The sequence below is a fragment of the Thrips palmi genome, unplaced genomic scaffold, assembly GCF_012932325.1.
Source record: "Thrips palmi isolate BJ-2018 unplaced genomic scaffold, TpBJ-2018v1 HiC_scaffold_8, whole genome shotgun sequence".
Classification (NCBI taxonomy): domain Eukaryota; kingdom Metazoa; phylum Arthropoda; class Insecta; order Thysanoptera; family Thripidae; genus Thrips; species Thrips palmi.
Genome location: NW_023144635.1, coordinates 12,829,552 through 12,849,490, shown reverse-complemented (window position 1 = coordinate 12,849,490; position 19,939 = coordinate 12,829,552). Strand labels below are relative to the sequence as shown.

General features: G+C 43.8%; 3 protein-coding genes across 8 annotated transcripts; 1 reads left to right on the top strand and 2 right to left on the bottom strand.

Moving 5' to 3' along the window:
* Positions 1–1,154: 1,154 nt before the first annotated feature.
* On the top strand, positions 1,155–9,194 carry LOC117653775. 5 transcript variants are annotated; one of them, XR_004588248.1, is made up of 4 exons: positions 1,155–1,983; positions 2,735–2,911; positions 4,642–4,853; positions 8,860–9,194. XR_004588248.1 is itself a non-coding variant. In XM_034399663.1 (4 exons), exons 1-4 carry the CDS (start codon positions 1,711–1,713, stop codon positions 8,873–8,875), a joined length of 594 nt encoding a protein of 197 aa, XP_034255554.1. In that variant the 5' UTR covers positions 1,155–1,710; the 3' UTR covers positions 8,876–9,194. The 5 variants fall into 5 exon arrangements, 4 of the variants coding, with proteins under 4 accessions (XP_034255554.1, XP_034255551.1, XP_034255552.1 ...); XM_034399663.1 differs by having other exon boundaries at positions 4,726–4,853; XM_034399660.1 differs by having other exon boundaries at positions 4,683–4,853.
* A 1,115-nt stretch (positions 9,195–10,309) lies between these two features.
* On the bottom strand, positions 10,310–13,406 carry LOC117653772. 2 transcript variants are annotated; one of them, XM_034399657.1, is made up of 3 exons: positions 13,010–13,406; positions 12,524–12,850; positions 10,310–12,411 (listed from the first exon to the last, which is right to left on the bottom strand). In XM_034399657.1, the coding sequence occupies exon 3, from the start codon at positions 12,213–12,215 to the stop codon at positions 10,383–10,385; it is 1,833 nt and encodes a 610-aa protein (XP_034255548.1). In that variant the 5' UTR covers positions 12,216–12,411; positions 12,524–12,850; positions 13,010–13,406; the 3' UTR covers positions 10,310–10,382. The 2 variants fall into 2 exon arrangements, with proteins under 2 accessions (XP_034255548.1, XP_034255549.1); XM_034399658.1 differs by having other exon boundaries at positions 12,524–13,406.
* Positions 13,407–15,383: 1,977 nt separating this feature from the next.
* LOC117653393 lies at positions 15,384–19,455 on the bottom strand. The gene is made up of 6 exons (XM_034399037.1): positions 19,273–19,455; positions 18,636–18,809; positions 17,719–18,192; positions 16,753–16,827; positions 16,587–16,676; positions 15,384–15,807 (listed from the first exon to the last, which is right to left on the bottom strand). The coding sequence occupies exons 1-6, from the start codon at positions 19,381–19,383 to the stop codon at positions 15,640–15,642; spliced, it is 1,092 nt and encodes a 363-aa protein (XP_034254928.1). The 5' UTR covers positions 19,384–19,455; the 3' UTR covers positions 15,384–15,639.
* Between the last annotated feature and the right edge of the window lie 484 nt (positions 19,456–19,939).

Genomic DNA, 19,939 nt, shown 5'->3' with positions numbered 1-19,939 from the left:
TGGGCTTACAAACCTAAGACCTACCTATGTTTTGTATATGAGGTAAAGTGGGTGGCCTTCCAAAACAGTCACCTAATTTTAATTGTTATAACAACAGCTGCTCAAGGTTTCAATCTTCTGCGTTCAGACATCAGTCGTTGGCCACCAGGATGCACACTTAAAATCTCACAACGAGACCACGAATTCGGCGCGACCTTAAAACTACGTGACATTTCTCAATAATACGAATGTTATCTGAATTTTCAAGTACACTGTAAAAAAAATTCTGAAATTTCAGTACAATTTGTTCAGACTTTGCAGTCTGAATCGGTAATTCAGAAAGTTGCTTTGAATTTTCAGACTAGGACCTCTGAAATTTGAGATCACACCGGTTAGTCTGAATTTTAAGCAGAAGGTCTGAAAATTCTGATTAAGTTTTCAGACTTGTCATCCTGAAACCTGTTTTCATAATTTTGGTATGAAAATTTTGACAGATTGTCTACTAATCAAGTCTAGGCGTAAGGCGTTGTATAAATTTATCGGAAATAATAATGTACACCCGCGCTTCACGCTGATTCGTCTGTGTACGGTAGATTAACCGTAAGAGTTGTCCGAACTTGCATTCTGGACTTGCCGAAAGGAGCTGGTATCTTCTGAAGAGAGTCACGCGGCACGGCTTCCCCCGCCGCCAGGCAGCGCCCGTAGCGCAGTGGTACCGAGCTCGTCTCGTAACCAAAAAGTCCCGGTTCGAACCCGGGCCTAAGCGAACAAGTGTAAAGTGGAAAGAAGGTACCGTCACACGTCGGTGGTTCAAATTGTTCTCTTGTTGATTTCTCTCTCTTTGATTTATTGATGGCACTTTTATTTAATATTTCAGAGTAGCAGTCTGAAAATGTTTTTCAGACAAGTAGTCTGAATTTGGAATTCAGACAGAATGGTCTGAATAATTACTCTGAATTTTCAGACCACTAGTCTGTTTAAAAACTTCAGACTAAAATTATGAAATTTCAGTAATACTTTTTTTACAGTGTAACATTAAAAAACAAACTCCTTCAAACGAAGGAAAACTTAATGCTGTGGAAAGTTTCTTGGTGAGGCGTTCGTAGTGTGGGGGCGGGATTTCAGCACAGCAATACATCAAAATCGTTCCACTGAAAAACACTGGTGAACCAAAGGCATTAAAATTATGCTCTTTCTGGACGTAAATGACTTACGCCCCTCCTGGAACGGCGTAAAAAGGCATTAAAATTTTGCATCAAAGTCCTATACCTTTCACGCACCCTCGCCAAGGAAATTAAACGATTTACGCCCTTAAAAGCGTAAAAGAATGTTAATGCCCTGAAGGGTGTAGTTTTCATGCCTTTGTTTTACGAGTGAACTGTGAAAATTTGTTGTCACTTTATGACAAAATAGTGGATAATATTTTCATCACTCTCAAAAGATGACAATCTCCACAAATTAACGACATTTTTATCAAAGCTTCTATACTTATTGCATTGGTGTGACAGCAATGTAATCCATTGTTTTGATGACATCCTTGTCGGGAATATTAGCCTTGAAATTGTCAAGCGACGACTCAAGTTTTCAGTGTGTAGCGCACCCCTCAAACGTAATGTGTGTTTATGCCTATTTCATGAAAGTGCAATGTGAACTCATCTTCTGTCCCGTAGCGTTCCCCACTCCCTCCATCTCGTGATCCATGATAATTGCAACGGACTCACGATCGGCTAGATGGATTGCTGGCTATTTCTGACTCCCGTTTTTGTTGTTTTTCTGCTCACTGGCTACGCCGGAGCACCCATTGTGTCGGAGATGCACGGCATATTCGCCAGAATCTGTTTGAAGTCGGACTCGTGCGCATCTACGTTGAAGATCCCGCGCATGCTGTGCTCAACTAGGACGCGCCATGTGTGCAGCAAAACAAAGAGAGCTGTTGTCATTGAAGGGAGCCACAAGATGGGGTGCATGATTGTCGTTCTCGCAACGCTAATCTCAATAAGAGAGGTACGTCATTTTCGCCGGGAAGGGCCTCTTTCGGTCAGGTTGCATATATTCAATGTCATTTTCTTAAAACAAACAAATAAACGCAACCATGTCCGTGCCATTTTTACTTCATGGCGCGATAGACACATTGGTACGTATTGTTTTGAGGACTGTAGGTAAGAAATCGTTTTTGATATGTTGATTGGCGTTCCGTTGCAACTTTTGCAGCTCTGTGACGTAGCTCTGAGATTTTGATAGGTGCCGGATTTTATATTCTTCACTGCCAATCCAAGTGTGAGACAGTCTCACACTAATTAGTGCGGACCACGATGTCTCACGCTTACAAGTGTGAGCCACGTGTGTCCAACGCTTGTAAGTGTGCAAGCGTGAGACCCGGTTTGTCTCACACTTACGAGCTTGGGTCCTGTGGCATTAAACCCCAGCGAACCATAGGCAGCAAGTGTGGGACAAACCGTGTCTCACACTTCTAAGTGTGAGACAAATGATGTCTCACACTTCCAAGCGTGGGACAAACGTGGCTCACACTTGCAAGTGTGAGACGTCGTGGTTCGCACTTATTAGTGTGAGACTGTCTCACACTTGGATTGGCAGTGTTTTCATGTTTGCAGTTCACTTTGACACTTAGCGTAAACGGCGAAATGGTTTAACTTACTCCTTACTCCTTACTTACTCCTTTAAATATGCATCATGATGATATTATATTTAATCTTCAAGAATGTCATCGTTTTCGTTGAATCCTACGAATGTCCAGGTGCTGAGTCTTCCGCGAGTGCGGCTCGTTCCAAAGATCCACGGTATTTGGCCATGTCCAGCACACTTGAATCACTTCACAGAGATTTACAACTATTCCATTGGGTTGGATGAAAACGGAATGGAGCGTCTTAATGTCGACGGAAAGATTCACAGGAAGATCATTACTGTCACTAAGGTAAGACGTACACTACAACTGCCTACTAAGTACACACTTACAAATGCATGCTTGCAAGTACACACTTATAAACGGCATGCTTGGCCAAGTACACACTTACAAATGCATGCTTGGCGAGTAAGGGAGGGTGGAGCACCTAGTGACAGGGGCACCTAGTGACACAGGGGTGCCCTGGCCACCCTATGGCACTTTCAGACATCTTGAGGTGGCTTATCTAAAGAACTTGTGATGTGGAATCATGTTCAAGTGACAGTGAGATCCTGAACAAAATATTTTAGCACCTAGAATAAAACCAAGAAAATAGTTGCCAAAAATCACAGATTTTATGACTTTTTCACAATATGTTTACTCGCCATTCTTCCAGTTAACGGCACTGCCGGTCGTTCTGGCACTTTTGATCAACAATAAGGACCTATAGTAAGTTGTTTCCGCTGAACCAGCTCAAACATATGAATTCATGTCCTTGATATCAAATTTTAAACGAAAAAGAGCCCCCGGGGCAGGTAGTGACAGACACACTCTATTTACCGTATTTCAACGATTTAAACGTTTCAAAACATTGATTTGACAACCGCGAAGTAAATTGTCACCGATTGTCACACAACGAAGCATAAATGAGACTAATTTGTACGAAAATTTCGTAGAACATTGACTTTGATTGGCAATAAAGTAAAATGCAGTTTCTTGAAAAAAAAATGGCGCTGTTCAGAATGGTTTGACATAAAAAAAGCTTAAAGAGCCTAAAACGAATAAGTTTCAATTATCTGGAGCGTCGCTCTATGCTGGTTATGTAAGTTATATGACCTGTCACTAGGTGCCCCGGGCTGGGGCACCAAGTGACAAGTGCAGAGGTCTGCGGGAAGCTATGTATATAATAGAAATAGGTGTTGCCAAAACGCAACAACGTGTGTTTGCGATCAAGGAAGGATCAAAGCAACCTTCTGAAGTGTAAGCAGATTCATTTCTCGCACAGTATCGGAGTGAGTGCCAAAATCCAAAAAGTGTCACATGGTGCCCCACCCTCCCTTACACACTTACAAACGCCTATGCTTAGCATGGAGTTGTACGACGCCAAGCATGCATTTGTAAGTGTGTACTTAGTAGACAGTTAGGTTTGGAGTGTAAACTGAGCTCCGCGACGAAATACGACGAAATTATCTTCGGAAATCATGGGAATCATTCGTAATTCTTTTCAAATTTCATCTCAAATTCTGAAAGTATACTCTACAACCTGAAGTGTGTACTCAATATGCATCTACAGATGCATACTTGCAAATACACTCCTACAGATGCATACTTAGCTGCGTACACATCTACAGATGCATACTCAGCTAAGTACACATCTACAGATGCATACTCAGCTGAGTACACATCTGTAGATGCATACTTGGAGAGGTTAGGTATGCATCTGTAGGTGTGTACTCAGCCAAGTATGCATCTGTAGATGTGTACTCAGCTGAGTATGCATCTGTAGATGTGTACTCAGCTGAGTATGCATCTGTAGATGTGTACTTGCAAGTATGCATCTGTAGATGCATACTGAGTACACACTTCAGTTTGTAGACACAAAACACTGAAAAACGAAAGAAAATGTCTGAAAATCCTTTCTTTTGTCGTGCAAATAGTTCCGGAAGCGTGTGTGCATCCAAGTAACCTGAGGGTCTCATCTCGATCACGAGCGATAGAATTTCAGTGGAGTGACAAGCTATTTTCTGGAACTTGATTTTTAGCACGATCATGACTTGGTTTTTACTGCTACTTATGATGCAAGTTCGCGATAACGATGCACCGATGTCGAGGTGGCGTGTCTGCAGGGAATTGCGAATATTTCTCAAACTGGAACTGGGAGAGGGGCTGCTGCGCTATTATCGCCACAAGGGGTGTGCCGTGGACACCTATCGTCGACTCCATCAGCCCCACGTTCCAGTGTCCCATGGACCAGGTAAGTCGATCGCGGGCTACACCTTCACTGCCAACACTCTCATTCCAGGAACGTGACACCACGTTGAAACGAATGTAACAAAATGTCACGTTGCTTTGTATGCGTGAATGATCTAATTTACGGCTGATTCACGAATGATATTGGAAACTAATGTTTCACAAATGCTCAAAGGAATGCACGGGATTTTTAGGGGCTCTCAAGAACCCGTATTGTTTTCGGTCTAGGGCTCCCCCCCCCCCCTCGATTCCAAACTAAACAGCGCCAAACTACTTCCACTATTAACATCAAAATTTCTACTTTTTTTGAAAATTTATCCTAGAAATTGTCTGTAAATTACAAAAACATAGATTTGCCACAATCGGAAATGTGATCCGTTCACTGCTAATCCAAGTGTGGACCAAGTAGCGTGGACTACGGTGGTCCACGCTAGGAAACGTGGACCACGAATGGTCCACGCTATGAAGCGTGGACCAAGCCCTGGTCCACGCTAGGAAACGTGAACCGAGCTGTGGTCTACGCTTCACAGCGTTGAACTTCTCATAGGCCAGGCCAATCACACTTCCAAGTGTGGACCATCCGTGGTCCACGCTTCCTAGCGTGGACCATTCGTGGTCCACGTTTCCTAGCGTGGACCACCGTGGTCCACGCTACCTAGCGTGGACTTGGTCCACACTTGGATTAGCGGTGTTGATGCAATCAAAAAATAAGTTTAAGTAAAAAATGTGCTATTTCTCAAAACTTAACCTCCTGGCTCCTCAAATAAACAAGAAGTCGTCTAAGTTCTAAGCAAATAGATAAAACATGAAAAAAAAAAAACAAATTTACATGGCAACGGCACGGTCCCATCGTGCCACCCGTCAAACACTGAAAACGTATGGTCGGACACATGGCCAAATTGTGGCGTGACAAAAAGTCACGCCAAAAATTGGCGTGACACGAAAGTCACGCCGATAACCGGCATGACATGTGAGTCACGCCCTTATTTAGCGTGAATGACAACGCGTTCTATGAGAAAAGTCATGCCAAAAAGCGGCATGACAAGAAATTCACACCAAAAATTGGCGTGAATTTTTGAGTCACGCCGATTTTCGGCGTGACTTCTCTGTCATGCCGATTATTGGCGTGACACTTTATTCACGCCCCTGCAGCGGCACGAAGTCACGCCGATCACTGGTGTAAATCAACTCAGAAATTTTCTGATACTTTTGCATATCAGAACATATCTCATGTCTGAGTTCTGATGTTTTTTCGGACACCTATTTCTGATGTTTGTGTTTCTGATGCCTCAATTTTCTGATGACTTTAGTTCTGATAACATTGGCTGGACTCATAAAGAAATATATCAGAACAATCATTTTCTTTTCTAGATATATATATTTTGATCTACATGAGACTCGGAAACGGGAAAAACGTCTTCAGGGGATCGAAACCGAGTCCGATCCAAATCTGCAGTCCAAATTGAGCTCGCTCGCCATCAACTCTCAAAAAGACAGTAAATGTGATCCGATCTCATTGAGATAAAAACTGGCCTAGCCAAATCTTGCAAACAAGACACTCACCAAATTTGAAATTGAAATTACGTAAACTTTCTATTATACAGGGATCTCATTTTTTTGAACACCAGTGAGATTTTCAGTGAAATTAAAACTCGCCGATGAAAATAAATCAAAAGGCCGGCTAAATCTTAAATGCCAATGCTAAAGCCGGCTAACGCATTGCACGGTGTCCCGACATTGCAACATGTTTGAAGTCTGTCATTAGTAAAAAGTTCGTAGCAGAAAGGACGCAGTAAATTAATTTTCGTGGGTTGGCATCAGTTATCTCGGCGTCTGCGCCCTTTCAAAAATCGCCTGCCCCTCGCTGTATGCGAAATATGGCGGCACGAAGTATGGCAAATCCTGCTCGCTGAGGGCCAGCAGAAGACGACGCCTGCCAGACGCTTGAAACTAGCGATATTTTAGTATTGTCAGCGTTTTCCACCAGATTACTGTTACCAGTTTGTTCCTTAAGATATCCGAAACATTTTATCGCAATATCATTCACAGAATTCGCTCCCGCGGGTGAATTTCACTGTGGCAAAAAGGTACGGAAAATTCTGTTAATTTTTTTTCCAGGATTCTCCGTAGGCCTCTTATCAATATTCTCCGTAGGCTCTCACAGAATTCTCCGTAGGGCCGTACAGTATTCGCTGTAAGTCCACACAGTCTTCTCCGTAGGACCTGGAAGACTGTATAGTCCTACGGAGATCACTGTAAGGTCCTACGGATAATACTGTGCGGTCCTACGGAAAATACTGTAAGAGCCTACGGAGAATATTGATAAGGGGGCAACGGAGAATTCCCACAAGCTGCTTACAGAATTTTCCGTAGGTTTTTGCCACAGTGTTAAGAGTTAAATCATGGTGCTACGCGTACCCTTGTTTGAACTGCCGCGGCTTTTCGCTTGCAGACTTAATTTAAAAAAACTATTCCTAGGTACCTTTCGTGTCCTCAGTATGAAAGTACAAAATCAGGTGATGCCAGAACAGGTTTTGTTTAGTCCTAAAGACTTAGCATTCCCGAGATTTGAGCGATTTCGTACCGTCAGCTCGGCCCTCAGCGAGCGGAGAACGTTCTTTTATCCGGCAGTGACTCGGCTCAGACATAACGGTACGCCATTGGAAGGGCTCTATTGTCTGGCTTGCACTCAAAATGTCTTACGAAGGAAATGGCGCAAGCATGATACGAAGACGGTTTTCCTTCGTATTACGAAGGTTTTTCTTTGTATATTACAATGAAAAAGCTGAAAAGATTCATATTACGAAGGAATATTGCTTCGTACTATGCTTGCGCCGAATTCACTGTAAAATACGAATAACAAAGGTCAAATTTTTGGCTGAGCGATAGCGAAGCCCGTTACTCCAGCGGGGTTGAAAAGTTTTGTCTGTCTGCGTGTGTGTGTGTGTGTCTGTGCGCACTACTCCTCCTGAACGGCTCGGCCGATCTTGCTGAGATTTTGCAGGCTCATTAGATATGTTCTTGGCTCGGCACACGCGAAATTTCATTATCCTAGCTCAACTGGTTCAGTTTTTATAGCCGAAAAACACCCTAAAAACGGCGAAAAATCGAGTTTTCTGCAAGCAGATCTCGCCTGCCTTGATGGAAGGGGGGTCTGGGGGGCGGTGACCCCAGCCCCGACAAGTTAAAAAGTTACAAGGGTCAAGATCGTGTAATTTGTAGATGAAGCAACTCTATCTAGAATAAAGGGGGGTTTGGGGGGCGGAGCCCCCCAGTATGCAAGAAATTAGAAGTAACTGACGGTGGACAAGCATTGCCTGCCGAAGGCAGGCTAGCGCCGCAGGCCAAGGTAGGTACGCCAGCCGCGGATTGGAGGAACAGGCAGCGAGATATCGCGAAGCCTGTTACGACAAGATGCGGTCTGGCGTAAACCTACCTTGTATTATAAGACATTTAGAGTGTGCTTTTGAGGGCTTTACAGAGTTCTCTTGTCATGTTTTCCTCAATTCTGTAGAACAGTTCTGATTCAGCGCGACGATTGATTTCACGAACTTTAGAAACTCGGAAGGGATGGTTTCAAACCGCGGGCGACCTTCGTTTGACGGACATGAGCACTAAAAGTCGCGAGATGGAGCGAGGTGGTCATGGTAGTTAACTGAAGCAGGTTTGACCTGAAGTCTTTTCTGTTGGTAAGTCGGAGTTTAGCGCATGCGCAGTTTGAAATTTTTGAATTTTGTATAATTATTGAACAGTTGGCACAGTTCAATAAATACTTGGCTTTTCGAATTCTTATAATATCCTATTCCATTTCAAATTATCATAATGGGAACACCGTGCAGTGATTAGCATTGGAATTTTTTCGTTTGAAGGTGTCGCGTTCCTGGTATGAGATTGTTGATCAGCACAGCAACGCCGCACTGCGTGGACGAACGTGACTGCTGGTGAATTGCTCACTCATCTGAGTGCGACGAACCGCAGGGATCCAAACTCAGCCACGTACTTTGTTTCAGTATGAGTACTCACTAAGGAACACTACTTTCAACTTCGATCAGATAAGCGCTGTTCTGCAAACTATTTCCGTGGAAAATTGGATTTGGGATTTTAAATTCCAAATATGGAACGAAAAGCGTGAATTGGTTGTCTGCGCCAATGTCGTTGGAGACTTGCGTCGTGTTAAAGTGAAGACCTGAAATAAATGATAACAAGGTATATTTAAGAAGGACTGCGTTTTTCCTTACAGGCCTCAAACTTCTTACCTCAATGGAATCTAGGTGAAAAGAGCAATTATAATTGATCCAGGAAGCGGAAGAAGGGGATAACTCAATTTTGGCCATTTTTCAGGAGAAACAAAAAACTGTTAGCAGGGAAAACTAAAACAAAACAAATGAATGTTGCACATGTTAATAATTTCAAAAAGCATTAGTAAAATTTTGGAAAAAAAATCAAAAGTGTAAGGTCACTCCGTAGAGGATTTCTGCGACTTATCACTTTCCGTTGAAATGGAAAACAGAGTCAGCTCACCTTATATTTCCTAAACAAAGAGGAATTTGGAGACAAGTCAAGTGGAACAATAGTCTGCATAAAGTGTATGTTACTCTGGTGTATTTTTTGGACTTAGCTCTTTTTTCCAAATTGAAATTTAAAATTTAGGGGGGGTTCACTCTGAGAAAAAATGACGGTAAATCCTGGATAATTTTTTTGCCAAACTTTACCGTACTTCAAAAACCAGTATCCTCCGTACAGTCTACAGTATTTACCGTACTTGTTTTACAAAATATTCCGTAGTCTTTTAACAGTAGTTACCGTTCTTCCGTACAGTTCATGCCGTAGGAAAGACCAGATCTGGTCCCATCAAAGGCCGCTTCCAAGAAGTGCCCACATCAGGATCTTGAAAAAAGGGGGTCGACCGACTGAAAAATTTTATTGCACCTTTCAATAGGTCTCGTCAAGACCTTTCCAACGAGTGGTCGGAAGAGGGGTCCAGGAGTCCGACTTCAGCAGTTGCGTACATCAGGAACTTGGAAAAAGAGGGTCAATCGACTGAACAAAATTATAGCAGTTTTTGATAGGTATTAAAAGTACGGGATTGCCGGGGGAAAATGTACGGGATTCCCTGTAAAAAAGTACGGCGTTTCCTGTAAAAAAAGTACGGTATTGCCTGTAAAAAAACGACGGCATTGCCTGTTTAAAAAAGTACGGTGAAGTCTGGAGTAATCAGTACAGGATTTACCGTGATCTTTTCTCGCAGTGTTAAGTTGAGTTGATTCTTTTTACACTAGATTCATAAATAGAGTTTCTATTTTTCCGGAAAAATAAAATGGTGGAAATATTTCCGAAATATTTCCGAAATATTTCGGAAAAATAGGGAAACATTGGAAATATTGACTTTTCTTTTAAGTTCAGGCGTTTTTAGTTGGAATCTTGAGTGCGTTTCTACTGGAATTAAGAAAAACAAATCTGGAACAAAGAAATTAAAGTTTATTCTTGAATTATACAGATTTTCGAGTTACAGACAGTCTGGAATTACAAAGTTTTAGTTTTTGGAGGACCTGGTCACCCTGGAGCTTTTCCTAGGTGGTTGTTCTGAGGGCGTAGCAGCGGTAGCAGATCTCTTTCTGGTGTTGCCGGTGTTGGCGGCAGGCACAGGCACCCTGACTTCTTCCTGTAGGGGTTGGTCTTCTTGCCCCTCTTGGCCTGGCCCGTCCACGTCCGGAAAGCTAATCAAATCGTCCTCGTCGTTTTCATCTTCACCATCTTCATCTGAACAGTCTTCCCACTCTGAACCAGAGGAGTCCTCGTCGGTCTGGTAGTCAAAGAAATCCTCTTCCTCATCACTGACTTCGAGCCCTGCTTCGTTTCCTTCTCCTTCACCTCCAGAAGTGGGGGCTGGTGGGCAGGAGCTAGAGCGTGGGCGTTTCTTTGGGGACTTCTTCAGTAGATGCCGTGGGAGAGAATATTTTAGATTCATTTGGATGGCAACCAACTTCCCAGTTTTGACATTTTGAAGACGGTTTCTAACTTTGGTGTGCGTTCGCCCATAGCACGACCAATTCCTCTCTACAGAAGCGCTGGCTGACGGCATGGTCAGCAGCCGCACCGCTATAGGTGTGAGGGGCTGGTCATCGCACGTGGTCTTCCACCATAGAGCTGGATGCACACCATGGTATGAGTTAGCAACTGAATTCATTGCCCAAATACCTGCATTGCCTCTGAATTCAGTGAGATTGCCCAAAACTTCTTCTTTCTCTTTTTGAGAATAATTCAAGGTGTCACACAGATTTGCAATGTATTCAGAGCCTTCTATTTTTTCTGCTGGAGTTAGAAAAGCCCCTTTATATCTTGGGTCGACCAAGCAAGCTGCATAATGCACAGCTTTGCATGCAAATGATTTCCTATTATTAATGAGTTTCTTAACAGCAGGAACAAGTTTCTTTAACCCTGATGATTCCATTGCACCAAGAGATTTCTCATAAATATCACAAAAATACTTTGGCACATCAGAAAGTAAAGCAGAATCAGACTCACTAGCTTCTATAGCATGAGCAATGGGTTTCAATGCATTTATCCATTCAGCCAGCCTAGTAAAGAAATATTCATCGTCTAAAGCTATATTCTTAACTTTTCTACGAAGATAAAACTTCTTCTTTTCCTCTGGGTCCTTTGGGTGAGGGTCAGTTGTAGCTTCTAGAACAGTGGATTGCAATGCACTCTTATTTTCTAAAATAGATTCGAACATTATCACAATACCCCAGAATCTTGTTGCACTGGGCAATTTGATGGAGTGTGGTCTTTGATAAAGCCGTTTCTGCTCTTGTTTGAAAAAAGCTAAAGCCCTCCTACTACCTCTTATTCCCTTACACAGAACTTTTGCCATTGTTTCAAGCTTTACTAAGCTACGCAGTTTACCAATATCATTCATGAGTAAATTTAAACAATGAGCAGAGCATCCAACAGTTTCAATGTGAGGGTATTTTGCTTTGATTATTTCCCATGCTACAACATTATAAGCAACATTGTCAGTGATAATAATTACAACTTTCTGAGGGTCTAGTTCTATAATCAGCTTATCCAATTCACCAGCAACAAATTCGCTGTCCTCTCGTTTGTCTTTTAATTCTAATGTCTTATAAAATACAGACTCAGGTGTCAAAACAACAAAATTTAACAAACCATCTCCATTATTGTTTTTGTATCCATCACAAGCAATACCCAAATGCGTAGCACTCTTAATTTTCTCTGCAGCACCTACCATAACCGTATCATACTCAGCATTAAGAAGCCTCCCTCCCACTACATCTTTTTTAGGGGGATTGAAAGCAGGGCGTAACTCCTGCAACGCGTCTTTCCAAAGTGGGTGCTCTAGCATTACAAATGGGCAATTTGTTGCATAAACAGCTCTGGCAAAGTTTAGCACTACATTTCTCTTGTTCTGCTTTGGTCATACTATCCATATAATGAAGCACAGACTTCTTCGAAGAACCAGCTCCATTGGGGCTGCTGAGAAGACTTCTCGATGCTGAAGCCGATGTAGTTGGGTTGGGCGGTGAAGAAAACTGAAGACCCTAATAAAAATAAAAATAGAGTCAGTGTTAGTCACTGGTGTCTACGAATCGTTGCAGTCTGCAGTAAAGCTAAGTTTTCAGGACAGCTAACTCTAAATTACAAATAACCAACCTCAGTGTTGGCACTGCCACTGCTGGATGCAGAAAGAGGTCTTGAAGAATTGGAAGAAGATGGTGATAAAACTCGTAGATCGTCGTCAATGTCATTTCCATTGGATGGATCGGCATTGGTTGCATATCCCTTCAGAGACGTTTTGATAACCGCAGGGCATTGTTCACACTTAAGTAAGTGTGTCTTGACTCTTGAAATATTTGGTACAGTCATCTTCCAAGGACAGTACTTGCAGTACACAGCTTTCTTCACTTGCCCATTTCCATCTTGATTCGGAAGGGGAACCAAATCCACCAGCTTCCATGCCGGGTCCTTATCTTTCCCCATCTGAAACAAAACCCACCGGTTAATAAGAAACATAACGAAAACATAACCTCAAAAACGAAGGCATGCTGGGATATAGATTGCATTGTGAAAATAAAAGCTTAACATAGCGGCGTGTAAGACACGAAAGGTTGAAAGACACAAATAACAAATTTCACTTACATTGTTCCTCAGCTGAAGTCATGAACTCATAAACGGAAGGATTCTTCCTCAAATCTTGGCTTGCTTTGTCTCGCCTCGCTCCCGCTACACCACACACACACTCCTCCCTCCTCCTTCACCTCCCCGCACCCCGCGCTGCGCCCTCTCGTACTCGACTTCAGACGACTCTGAGTAGTATTCGCGCCATTTTCATTTAAATTTGAAAAGATGACCATTGGAAAAACATGATCCGTGCATTTCTAAATGTTCTTCCTACGTTTATGTACTTACAGACGTTAGATGAGTCAAGATACACAACACTGACATTCATTTAGCCCGAAAATGAGTCGTAACACTGAAAATCTACCGGCGTGACTTCGTGCCGCTGCAGGGGCGTGAATAAAGTGTCAGGCCATTAAACGGCATGACACAAAAGTCACGCCAAAAATCGGCGTGACTCAAAAATTCACGCCAATTTTTGGCGTGAATTTCTTGTCATGCCGCTTTTTGGCGTGACTTGCCTCAGAAAACGCGTTGTCAATCACGCCAAATGAGGGCGTGACTCACATGTCACGCCGTTTTTCGGCGTGAATTTCGTATCACGCCAATTTTTGGCGTGACTTTTTGTCACGCCATAATTTGGCTATGTGTCCGACCATTACGTTTTCAGTGAAGTTATGCAAGTGTCGTAAATAATGCATGATATTGGGTTAAACCGCTAATACAACAATAAAAATCAATATTTCCAATTTTTCCAATTTTTCCGAGGCCTTAGAAATATTTCCGAAATAAATCCGAAATATTTCCAATTTTTCCGGAAATATTTCCGTACCCCGAATCTCTATTCATAAAAACACAAGTTGAGTTATATCCTTTCGCCAATTTGTCAAACGGAATCATGTAGACTAAGGTTGAGTTATCTCTATTTTCCAATGAAATTTAGACTGTAAAAGGGGTTAAGTTGAGTTATACCCTTTTTCCAAGTGGATTTTCTCCTAAACTGCTTGGAATTCAGTCAAATAATTTGGTGTTATGATGTAAACCATTCTAAGGCGCAATAATAAAATAAAAACTCAATTTGGGTATAAGTCAAGTTATTCCCTTCTTCCGCTTCCTGGATCAATTTAACGGCAGCATCCTCATAAACATGGGCCATGGTGCACAAATTGGTGTCAGACTTTGGGCGCTAGTCTTTTCTTCAGCACGCGTACACGCCTGTTTGTAGCTGATCTGCGTCTGCGTCGAGAGAGCGCGCTGAAAACAGGCGTGCGTTCCTTTGCCTGCATGTGGTGCTCTGAATTGGCGTAAAAAGATTCATTCAATGTTGAGGCATCTTAGGTCAATTTTTGAAACAAGTTAGGAAATTTGATTCAATTATCTTGTTTTTTTTTTTTTAGTTTGCACTTCCACTGCCGACGAACACGGACATTTTTATTGCTTGTGAAAATCCAGCTTTTTGTGTCATTAATTGAGTTTTGCTGCTTCATTTATTTTTCGTTGCGCGTTTAACGAAGTACCGTCAACGGGGGTAACTTGGGACACCGGGGGTAACTTGGGACAGTCTGCCCTGTACAGGTTGTTGGTGCTGCCATTCAGCGACGGGGGTTCCTAGCGTCAAACCCGCGGCAGCGTTTTGTTTCAGAGGCCTCAGGGCACGCGCGGAAGGGTAGAAAAGGTGCATAACATTACAATTTGTATATGAGAAACGGGGAACTACGAAATAGGGTTTTTGACAAAATATGTCAAACATTGACAAGTTGACCCTAGTGCAAGGAGTGAAATGCAGATTTGGCCAATTAGTCTCTCTGGGTTGTTAGATCATACACAGACAATAACGCTCGCAAAAGGGCGTTGATTATAGTTTTCCCATCTTCGGTCCAGACTTCATTTTATCAAAAATCGAAATTTTACGGGGTAACTTGGGACAGTCTTTTCCTCATGTTTCCAGCAGTCCAAGCCTCCAAGGAGTTGACTGACCCGGTCCCTGACATAACATAAACTTCGGATTTTACGCTGATGATGGAAAGAGATGCCCTCCTCTGCAGTTTTGTCTTCTGGTAATCCATATTTTGAAATTTTCAGAAAATGCCTGGAAAATACCAGTAGTAAAGAGAGTTCCACGCAGAGCCCTAGATATAGTCCAATATCGGTCCTACAAGAGTTCCTAGGCCTGAATTCTCGGTCTACATGTTGTGACTTAAATTTATTACATCCATTAACATCAAAAGATGTATGGGAACGTAGGTAATTACCTACTGTCCCAAGTTACCCCCGGTCATGGGGTAACTTGGGACACTCTTTCGAGACCGCTTGGAAACGATGTAATCGAGGCAAATGAACCAGACAAGCATGAAATCATGGGGAAAGGGTCAAACTTTAACATAGTTAGGATCCAATGGTCTGGGTTGAGAGTCTTGCCTCTGGCGTTCAAAAAACGTGAAAAAGTGTCCCAAGTTACCCCCGTTGACGGTACTGAAGACACACCTTCACATTCTAATGGATATGCACATCGTGACGTCACGTTCATGGAATAAAAGTGTATATATTGGTACCCAGCACGATTGCCTACAGTATCAGGATGATTCAAAATAAAGTGAAGATGGGCCATGCTATTTTTTTCCCAACCCTGAGGTGTTCGGTTCTTCCCCGCTCTATCTCAAGCTTATTTCCTCCAGCCAAAAGGTTCTATTCGGTCTCCAAAGGGCCAGGAACTGAGTGTAGTCAGTTACAAGATGGCGGGTTGCCTTAGCCTGCGGCGTGCTGACGTCACTCTCGAACTGGAACAAGATGACCAGGAACGTCGTGAAGGAGCCAATCACCTGGGACGAGACACCCGTGTCATTATATGAAATTTGAGGGATTTCAGCCTCTCATTTACAGGTTACATTACATCGCTGACTCGACAATGCCCGCAAACAATTCGATTTGGGGAAAAGAAGGCCAGTCGTGTACTGAAGTTACATTGCTTTAAGGAAGACTTGATAGTGCCTAATCCACCAATCCACATGTTACAATCACGCCAGATATCACCGTTACTCACTCTACAAATCAAAGAGTGTACATAGTATGCTCTAACTGGAGCATGCCTGCAAGCACGCTCTAGCTAGCGCATGCCTGCCAAGCATGCACTAACTAGAGCATACATGCCATGTACACGCTTCCTGATGCAGAAAACTCCCTATCCCTTATGCAGTAAATGTATGCTTCAGTTAGCGTGTACATGGCATGTATGCACTAGTTAGTGCATGCCTGGCAGGCATGCGCTAGTTAGAGCGTGCTCGCAGGCATGCTCCAGTTAGAGCGTACCATGTACACTCTTTGATTTGTAGAGCACCTCTCATGCCGTCTTTCTTGTGTGATTTTCTTGTCTCGCCCACTTTTGGCGCGACTTTTTGTCGTGTCTTAATTTGGCAAGGTGTAGGACCATTCAATTTTCAGTGACATGTTTCTGCGACTTGACCGATATTTCTGAGAACCCCAGGAGATTTTCCTGGGAATCCCAGGGAATGCTTTATGGTTTAACCGTCACTTCGAACGCAGGAAGCTTTTTAATGGCTCGAAGCAAGTCCCCACAGCTGATCGAAACAATACTACTTACCGCGGTCATGGTCTTTAAATCGAAGTACAGTAGGTCAAATACTCCACAGCGATTGTCCTGAACGAGAACCTGATGAAAGAAACCTCGAACCTGCGCCCATGACAGACACTTCAATTAGTCAATCGCGTGCAATTTCAATATTTTTCACGTTAGTGCCATAGCTTACTTCTTTGATAGTGTCATTAGAAATGCATGGGTTGACAGCAAGCAAACCTTGGAGCACCTCCGAAATCCTCCCATGCTGAAAAGTAAGATCCGAACTTTAACTCAAAAACACGTTGCAGTGTACACACAGAAAGAGTTCCATGCCAAGCACAGTGGAAGAGGTCATCATTTTTGTTTCGTTTAAGCACTGGTTTTCTAGGTGTGATAATGAACTCATTTCAAAAGCTATAACATGTTTCTTGCATTATTAGCGCCATAAAAAAGTTATTGCATCATAAGAGCAAAAAATATTGTATTGCATCAGAGTATTTATCATTTTTCTAGTGCAGTTATCCTTTTATCACACCGAGACTGTGAAAAACTGGGCTCAGACCAGCCGAAACCTAAGAGAATTATTGTATTATTAACGCGTCAATTTTTTTATTGTTGCCATGAATGCGATTATTTGAAGGAATCGCATGAGCCTTTTTATCGCTGCTAATTGTATAAAACTAATCACATTAGAAATATCAGTGATGTCAGATAGAATGCAATCTTGAACAAAGCAGACAGAAAGAAACCTTTCGTTTACAAAGAGACTGCCAACATCACTGAACAAATCAAGGTTATCCAAAACGAATTAACCTCAGAGAAAACAAGTGTCAGTGATCTGGGTAAGCAGAGAGCTGCCAAGAGAAATGAGGGTGATTCCACTCCACACTCCAGTTTCTAGAGTTCAAGTTTTTAAGACTAGAAGTGATACATTTTGCAAATCAGGAAAGGATCTTCTCGCAGTGCGAACAATTAACACGTCCATTTTGGACCCACGTCAGAGTCCCGGTTTATTTAAAAGCTTATTTTAGAAAAAAGAGGTTGTGGCGTGATGAGTGGTCACGGATTCTGCTTCCTCTACTCACTTAATACCCAACAAAGAACGTTGTATTTTGTTTGTGAAGGAATTTATCCGTGTGCTGCATACTTGACGCACGTTATGGCACAGCCGCTGGCCGAGGATGCAGTTGGCGATGAACCTGATTATGAGGGCGCAGCCCCACAGTAGGCCGATGGCGCCACCGCTGCCGTCCCTGCCCTTGTGCCCGCTGAGCTTGTCCCGGATGTACGCCATGCCGAAGAACAGGAAGACGCAGCTCTCGAGCACGACGAGCGACAGCCAGCAGAGGTTGGAGGCGCCGTGCGCCTGGTTGCAGGCCAGCACCACGTCGTGCAGGCGCTGCTGCCGCGTGCGCAGGGCGCGCACGGCCCGCGCCTTGTCGAGGTCCGCCAGTGTGGTGGCGCCGGACAGGCCGGCCATCTCCCTCTCGGCGTCCTCGGCCACGTCCTCCGCCAGGAACACGCACGCCGCCAGCACGGCCGCGAAGGCGCAGTCCGACAGCGACATGCACACCGTGGGGACCAGCGTGTTGGCCAGGAACACGATGTGCCGTTCGAATGGCATTCCTTCCTGGAGAATGGAGAGTTCATGAGACAACAAGCCGCTTTGGCTTCAAACTACAGACTTAGAACGTCATTTTCTCAAAACACCACTCTATTTTGTAATACAGAGACAAGTTTTGTTTCAGAAAACACAGAGTTATGATTGCAGAGATATGTTTTATAATACAATTGCACCGTGTTTCCTTGTAATACTAAAGAATGCTTCACTCTCATTCCAGACGCCAAAGCGAGTGTGTCAAGGGTCACGCCCCTCTGAGGATTGCGTCACGCTCGGTTGAGTGTGAACCAGCCATTCATGAGCTCATCCACATACAAAGGAATGTGACACAAAGCTCAAAAGAGAGTAACATTTTGATTGGCTCGTTTCAAATTAGTGACGTCAGGCTCCTGGAATGAGAGGTTCATCATACGTAAGTCGTTCGACCCGCGAGCATTGAAGCTCAAATTTACCACAAGTCTGAGGTAAAGGATGACACCCGGAATGAACAGACTCCAGAAAACGAATGCCATCAGCACCAGGACCATGCCTCGCCACGCCCGAGACTTTGGCGGGCATGAAGTCGTATAGCGAACAATTCCTTGCACCAAAGCCGTTCGCTCCAAACGGCACCGAACAACCACCATCTGAAACAGTTGACAGGGGAGGATCAGAGGATCATGCTGGGTGTTTTCGCTCTCACTACTATGCAACGAATGTACGTTATTTTCGTTAGAATGTGATTTTAGTCACGGTCGTTCTACAAAAAATAATTTAGATTTTCCCTGACTTTCCTGACGCAAAATTGCAAATTCCCCTGACAATTAAGTGCATCTAAGCAACATTGATAGAGTTGAACGCGCGCGACCGGTGTCTCGAGCTCTCCTCCGCGGTTGTCCAGCAAACAGGTCCAGTGTCGCAATAAATTTACTTTCCCCTGACATTTTGCCGCATTTTGCGAAAGTTCCTGACATTTCCCTGACCTTATTTTCCCCCCTTCAAGGTTTTCAAGGTTTGTATAAACCCTGGTCTGATACAACCCCACGCGCTGCAACCCCTTCCCCCAATCCGTGTCCCTGATGACATCCATTCTAGTGTCCGTGCACGAACCCGTTCTATAGCTGCGGCAACGGTCTTGGCTACGAGTCCCGCGGTGAACACCAGGTTGATGTACGTCTCCTCGGCTGGCGCCGCCATGAGTAAGGGCACGGCGTACTTCATGGCCACGGCGATCTGGACGGCGCAGAAAGCGCCGAGGGCGACGACGGAGTACGCCGTCCAGAACGACGAGGGTCTCGGAGGCCAGCCGGCGCTGCAGTCGAGGCCGCCGACGCGCAGCAGCAGCAGCAAGGCGCGCCACTGCAGCGCCCACAGCGCGGCCATGCAGCCCGCAGTGCTTGCCGAGCTTGGCGCAGCGCGTCCTCGGCGCACGGCGCCCACGGCCATCGCGCTGGCTTCGACCACTGGCTGGCAAGCCTCGTGGCGGTCGAGTGTAGCCCAACTAACGGTAGAAACAAACAGTCGCCAATCGATGACCAAGTCAAGGCGAAAAACAAAGTTACAAAACTGTCAAAAATTGATTTACACACACAACATCTTATGATCGTTTTTATACGTAATACGATGGTTTTTCACCGTAAGGTACGCATAAATTTGCACATACGTAATATGCTTAATTTTTCATCGTATTACGCATCAATTTTATTGAAGTACGCATGTTCTCATTTCAACGTATATTACGATGGCCCTTTCATCATAAGAATCTGAGGGTGTACAG

What these genes read in the sequence shown, in the direction of transcription:
- LOC117653393 (XM_034399037.1), bottom strand. Translation starts at nt 19,383, where the DNA reads ATGAAGTACGCCGTGCCCTTACTCATGGCGGCGCCAGCCGAGGAGACG. An exon ending in GCCAGCGGCTGTGCCATAAC is followed by an intron (nt 16,828 to 17,718) that starts GTGCGTCAAGTA and finishes CTTACTTTTCAG; the next exon opens with CATGGGAGGATTTCGGAGGT. An exon ending in ATTTAAAGACCATGACCGCG is followed by an intron (nt 15,808 to 16,586) that starts GTAAGTAGTATT and finishes GTCTCGTCCCAG; the next exon opens with GTGATTGGCTCCTTCACGAC.
- LOC117653772 (XM_034399658.1), bottom strand. Translation starts at nt 12,215, where the DNA reads ATGCTAGAGCACCCACTTTGGAAAGACGCGTTGCAGGAGTTACGCCCT.
- LOC117653775 (XM_034399660.1), top strand. Translation starts at nt 1,711, where the DNA reads ATGGATTGCTGGCTATTTCTGACTCCCGTTTTTGTTGTTTTTCTGCTC. An exon ending in AGATCATTACTGTCACTAAG is followed by an intron (nt 2,912 to 4,682) that starts GTAAGACGTACA and finishes TTATGATGCAAG; the next exon opens with TTCGCGATAACGATGCACCG. An exon ending in TCCAGTGTCCCATGGACCAG is followed by an intron (nt 4,854 to 8,859) that starts GTAAGTCGATCG and finishes ACTTTGTTTCAG; the next exon opens with TATGAGTACTCACTAAGGAA.